The sequence below is a fragment of the Propithecus coquereli genome, unplaced genomic scaffold (genome assembly GCF_000956105.1).
Source record: "Propithecus coquereli isolate 6110/MARCELLA unplaced genomic scaffold, Pcoq_1.0 Scaffold594, whole genome shotgun sequence".
Classification (NCBI taxonomy): Eukaryota; Metazoa; Chordata; class Mammalia; order Primates; family Indriidae; genus Propithecus; species Propithecus coquereli.
In genome coordinates, this window is record NW_012151885.1 from 453,885 (window position 1) to 460,416 (window position 6,532).

Sequence of the window (6,532 nt, forward strand, 5' to 3'; positions counted from 1 at the left end):
TCTCCATCTAGTCATGTGCAAGGTATGGCAGTGTAAGACTTTTTCACAAAACATTTCTCTTTGCTCTAAACTTATCAATTTCAGATCTAATGTGGTTTATATTGCATACTTGGTGTTCCAAGAATTTGTATTCCGTTTTACAGAATTTTGGAGTGTCCTTCCTTATTTCAGAAGTGTAAACTTGGTCACAGCTCTTGTATATGTTTAATTTTTTTAATTTTAATTTTTTTTTCAAAATATTAAGGAGGTACAAGTGTTTTGGTTACATGGGTGCATTATATTTTGATTAAGTCAGACTTTGGGGTTTGCCCCTCACCCAAATAGTATTCATTGTACCCAGTAGTACAGAGGGGAGTTTTTATCCCTCACCCCTCTCCAAACCTTCCCCCTTCTTGGTTTCCTGTGTCTTTTATATTGCTTTGTGCCCATGTGTATCCATTGTTTGGCTCCCACTTATTAGAAGAACATATGAGGTACTTCACTTAGGATCATAGTCTCTAGTTTCATCCAAGTTGCTGCAAATGACATTATTTCATTCTTTTTCATGGCTGAGTAGTACTCCATGTAATATATGTATGTGTGTGTGTGTGTGTATCACATTTACTTTATCCACTGATGAATTGGGCACTTAGGTTGATTCCACATTCTTGCAATTGTGAATTGTGCTGTGCTAAATATTTGAGTGCAGGTGTTTTTTTGATAAAATGACTTCTTTTCCTTTGAGTAGATAACTAGTTGTGGGATTTCTGGGTCAAATAGTAAGTCTACATTTATTTCTTTGAGGAATCTCCATATTGTTTTCCATAGAGATTGTACTAATTTGCAGTCCCACCAACAATGTATAAGCATTCCTTTCTCTCTGCATCCATGCCAGCATCTATTATTTCTAGACTTTTTAATAATGGCCATTCTGACAGGAGTAAGGTGGTATCTCATTGTAGTTTTAATTTGATGATTAGTAATACCGAGAATCTTTTATGTCTGTTGGCCATTTGTTTATCTTCTTTTGAAAAACTTCTGCTCATGTCTTTTGCCCATTTTATGATGTGGTTGTTTGGTTTTTTTCTTGCTGATTTGTTTGAGTTCTTTGTAAATTCTGGATATTAATCCTTTGTAATGAATCCATGTATAGTTTGAGAATATTTTCTCCTATTCAGTAGCTTGTCTGTTCATTCTGTTGATTATTTCCTTTACTGTACAGGTTTTAAATTTAATTAATTTCCATTTATTTATTTTTGTTTTTATTGCATTTGCCACTGGGGTCTTAGTCATAAATTATTTGCCTAGGCCAATGTATAGAAGAGTTTTTCCTACATTTTCTTCTGGAATTTTTATGGTTTCATGCCTTACATTGAAGTCTTTTATCTATCTTGAATTAATTTTTTTGTATGGTGAGAGATATGGGGTCTTGTTTCATTCTTCTGCATGAGGCTATCCAATTTTCCCAGCACCTTTTATTGAATAAGGCTTCCTTTTCCCAGTGTATGTTGTTGTCTGCTTGGTCGAAGATGAGTTGGTTGTAGGCAGATGATTTTATTTCTGGGTTCTCTATTCTATTTCATTGGTCTATGTCTCTACCTTTATACCAGTGTTTGAGTTACTATAGCCTTGTAGTATAATTTGAAGTTGGGTAATATGATGTCTCCAGATTTATTAATTTTGCTTAAGATTGCTTTGGCTATTCAGGCTCTTTTTTTGGTTCCAAATGAAGCTTAGGATTATTTTTTCTAGATCCGTGAAATAATGACATTGGTATTTTGATGAGGATTGCTTTGAATCTGTAAATCACTTTGGGGAGTATGGACATTTTAACTATGTTGATTCCACCAATCCACGATCAAGCAATATTTTTCCACTTGTTTGTGTCATCTGCAATTTCTTTTATCAGTGTTTCATAGTTCTCCTTGTAGAAATCATCCACCTCGTTGGTTAGGTATATTCTTGGATATTTTATTTTCTTTATAGCTATTATAAATAGTATAATATTGAGTCCATGATTTGACTCTCAGCTTGTTTGTAATTCATATATAGAAATGCTACTCATTTGTGTACATTATGTAACCTGGAACATTGCTGAATTTATTTATCAATTCCAGGAGTCTTTTGGTGGAGTATTTGGAATTTTCTAGATACAAGATCATATTGTCAAAGGAAGGTAATAATTTGACCTCCTCTTTCCCAATTTGTATACCCTTTATTTCTTTCTCTTGCCTGATTGCTGATTAAGACTTCCAGTACGGTGTAGAATAGAAGTGGTGAAAGTGGACGCCCTTGTCTTGTTCCCATTCTTAGGTGGAATGCTTTCAACTTTTCTCCATTCAGTATGATGTTGGCTGTGGACATATAATGTATAGCTTTTATAATTTCAAAGTATATTCCTTCTATGCCTAGTTTTTTTGAGGGGTTTTATCATGAGAGAGTGCTGGATTTTGTTGAATTTTTTTTGCATCTATTGAGATGATCGTATAGTCTTTGTTTTTGCTTCTGTTCATGTGGTGAATCATGGTTTATTGATTTGCATATGTTAAACCACGCTTGTATCCCTGGGATGAAACCCATGTGATCATGGTGAATTATCTTTTTGATGTGCTGTTGAATTCAGTTTGCAAGTATTTTGTTGAGGATTTTTGTATCTATGTTCATAAGGGATATTTATCTGTAGTTTGTTATTATTGTGTCATTTACTGGCTTTGGTATTAAGGTGATCTGGCTTTGCAGAACGAGTAAGGAAGGATTCCCTCCTTCTCGATGTTATGGAATAGTTTCTGTAGAATAGGTACCAGTTCTTTTTTCTAGGTCTCATGGAATTCAGCTGTGAATCCATCTGGTCTGTGGATTATTTTTTTTTGTTGTTGGGTGATTTTTTATTACTGCTTTAATCTCACTGCTCATTATTTGTCTGTTCAGGATATCTGTTTCTTCCTGATTTAGCCTTGGGAGGTTGTGTGTTTCCAAGAATTTATCTATTTCCTCTAGGTTTTCCAGTTTGTGTGCATAGAGGTTTTCATGTTATTAACAGATGATATTTTGTATTTCTGCAACATCAGTTGTAATGTCTCCTTTTTCATCTCTGATTGAGCTTATTCAAGTCCTTTCTCTTCTATTTCTGGTTAAACTGACTAATGATCTACCAATTTTGTTTATTGTTTCAAAGAACAAACTTTTTGTTTCATTGATCCTTTGTATATTTTTTTTATTACATTTCATTTAGTTCTTCCCTGTGGTTTGTAATTTCTTTTCTTCTGCTGGTTTTGGGTTTGATTTCTTCTTCTTTTTCTAGTTTCTTGGGATATGACATTAGGTTTTTAATTTGTGATCTTTCTATCTTTTTAGTATAGGCATTTAAGGCTATGAACTTTCCCCTCAGAACTGCCTTTACTGTATCCCATAGATTTTGAGGACTAGTCCCTCTCCACTGAGGCAGGCATTGTGGGAGATTGTTTTGCTCAGGTCTCCCCATGATGGTGGCAGTAGCTGTTTGTCGAGGCTATCTAGGCAGTGGCTGCAAGAGTCAGGGCTTCAGGCATTTGCTATAGTCTAGGTGTAATGGTGGTACGTGGTGGGCGGTGGCCTGTGGCTAGCAAGTCTGTGGTAGATAGCTGCTCCACAGGCATGGCATCAGGTGGTACCATGGGAGTGTACCTTACCACTGGTGTGCAGGGCCAGGGGCTTGCTCTGTTGGTCAACGTTTGATGCTGTGAGGGCATGGCCTTCCAGCTGGGACACAAAACCAAAAGGCATGGCCTGACACACAGTCTGCAGGAGTGTGCATGCAAGGTGAGGGGAATGGCCTGCAGCACAGTGTGGCTCTGTGGAGTTGCAGGCCTTGGTATGGCAGCACATCGTGCTAGGGGTCTTGTTTCACTGGTTGGTGTGCAAGGCCATTGGGCTGGGCTGATGGATGGCTCGGGCTCTCTCCCCACACAGGGACAGTGGGACTCTGCTGAACCCACTCTCCAGTGCAGCTTTACTATACAATCTCCAAGAAGTTCACTGACCAGTATGGAGGCTCATGGCAGTGGTGATGCCCCCCCCACACCCACAGCTCAAGTCGCAGTGTCCATGCACAGAGTGTAGGGCCCTGGGGTTCTCCCCTTTATCCCTTCCCCATGTGTAGGGGTCTCCCTCAGGTACCTTCTAATCTTGGCAGGCAGAACTCCCCATCCCCATCTCCTTCACTCTGATTGTCTCTTGTCTCTTAACAGTTCTCTGAAGATTTATAGTGCTCTCTCCAAAAAGGTCCATCTACTTGCAGTTTTTGATCTTTTCCTAGAGAATGGCATGAGCAGGCTGCTTCTAATCTGCCATCTTGGCCCTCCCCCTGTATTTTTAAAGTTTAAGTATATTCAAAATGACTATTTTTAAAATTTAAAGATATTGAAAATGACTGTTCTTTTAAAAATTCTTGATTGATACCTATGATCTCAAGTTACATAAGCCCCAATTATAACATTCTGTAACTAATTTACACATTAGTTTTTGCCTTTTTATTTTTGAGATTTACTTAAAAGCATAGATGTTACTAGTATATTGAGACAAAAAGATCTAATTCAAGACCTCTTCCTTGTAGGGTCTGAGAGAAGTCATTTGTGGCAACCTGCTACATGATTAATTACAATGTAGGGCAGTCTAATATTTTGAGTTATGAGTTAGCCAATTCCATATAACTAACAGCAGGGATTTTAGGTCCATGTCTAGAAGGAGATTAAAAGGTTCCAAAGGACCAGCCTTTGGCTTTGGCCTTTGGCCTTTGGCCTTTGGCCTAGCCTTTGGCCTAGGAAGCCCAAACATCAGCAATAACAAAGAACTCCTAAGGTATTTGGCTTTCCAATAGGTTTGTCCCTGATCAGAGCTTAGGTCCTGGTAACATCTTGTGTAGCCTCCTACGAATCTCCTTAGTCTTGATAGAGTAGATAATTGGGTTGAGCATTGGAGGCACAAAGAGATAGACCAGGGACATGAACTTGTGCACATACTCAGGGGCATGCTTCCCAAATCGATGGACCATGGACACACTAACCATAGGCACATAGAAGATTAGCACCGCACAGATATGTGACACACATGTGTTGAGTGTCTTAAGCCTCTCTTCCTTGGAGGCAATGGCTAGCACAGAGTGTAGAATGAGAACATAGGAGAGGACAATGAGCACTGAATCCATACCAAAGGCAGAGATGACAATGAACAGGCCATACATGCTGTTGACAGTAGTATCTCCACAGGGCAGGTGGATCAAGTCTGGGTGCAGGCAGTAGGAATGGATCAGCACACTGGCCTTGCAGAAAGTCAGCCTCTTCAGGAGGAAGGGAAGTGGGAAGACCATGCAGAAGCTGCGGATGATGATGAATATGCCAATGTGGGCCACACGGGTATCAGTGAGGACTGTGGAATAGCGCAAGGGGTTACAGATGGCCACATAGCGGTCAAAACTCATGGCCAGCAAGATCCCAGACTCTGTCCAGGAGGAAAAGTGGATGAAAAACATCTGGGCCAGGCAGGCATCAAAAGCAATTATTGGGGCTTGAAAACACACTGCAGCCAGGACAGTAGGCAATGTAGAAAAGGACACGCCCAGGTCATTAACAGACAAAAGAGACAGGAAATAGTACATTGGCTGGTGCAAGCTCTGCTCTTCCTTTATGATGAAGAGGATTAGGGTGTTGCCAAAGATAGAGATAGCATAAAGCAGCAGGAGGAGGGCAGCCAGCCAGTGCTCCAGGCTCTTCATCTCTGGAAAGCCTGTTAGAGTGAAGCTAGTGGTACTTGAGATGTTAGTCCCAAAGTTTCCCATCTGCTTCTGAGTGACTTTTGGAGAAATGCAACCAGAGTGAAGGGAGGTCAGATAGTGGAAGAAGTGAAGACCAAGAGTAGATGATGTCTCAGGATAGGAGGGACAATGATGTTTAGATTCCAATATCAAAGATCATGAAAAATTCAGAAATAAGCAGGTTACATTTCAGACCCTTCACAGTCTGGCAGTAGATCTGTCATGGGCTCCAGATCCTTCCCCATAGAAATTCTCTGACTCATTTTTAGACATTATCCCTTATTCTTTTTGTATTTGTATTTTTTTATATAGGTTCAAAACTTTCTCTAATGATGAAACATGTTTTTTCCATTTCTCTTTACCAGTTCTTAGCTATCAGATTCTTCAATAAGTGAGGTACAGTATGTCCTCTGTGAAGTTTTTGCTTAATCCTCTCCACCTACTGATTTACTCCCTCTTGTGCAAGTGACAGCACTTTTGTTTCATATTCTAAGCTTCCTCTCCTCTCTCTCCTACACTACAGCATCATTCCAGCTCCTCATCTTCTCTTTGTTGCTTGGGCCCCTGTCTTATGCACTGAGCATCCAGAATCTCACACTCCTCTGTACCTGATTGTTTTTGTTTCTTTCCTATATGCTCACATGATTGGTCTCAGTTTAGACTGAGGATTCTCAAGCTCTACTTTATGTTAGACTCCTTTCAGGAGCTTTTAAAAACCCCTTTGCTCAGACCAAACACATACCAATTAAATCATAATTTCTGCAG

General features: G+C 39.4%; 1 protein-coding gene across 1 annotated transcript; it reads right to left on the minus strand.

The window, feature by feature from the left end:
* Window positions 1-4,846: 4,846 nt before the first annotated feature.
* On the minus strand, window positions 4,847-5,791 carry LOC105822068 (olfactory receptor 51I2-like). Its single transcript, XM_012659002.1, has one exon. It carries the CDS (start codon window positions 5,789-5,791, stop codon window positions 4,847-4,849), a length of 945 nt encoding a protein of 314 aa, XP_012514456.1.
* Between the last annotated feature and the right edge of the window lie 741 nt (window positions 5,792-6,532).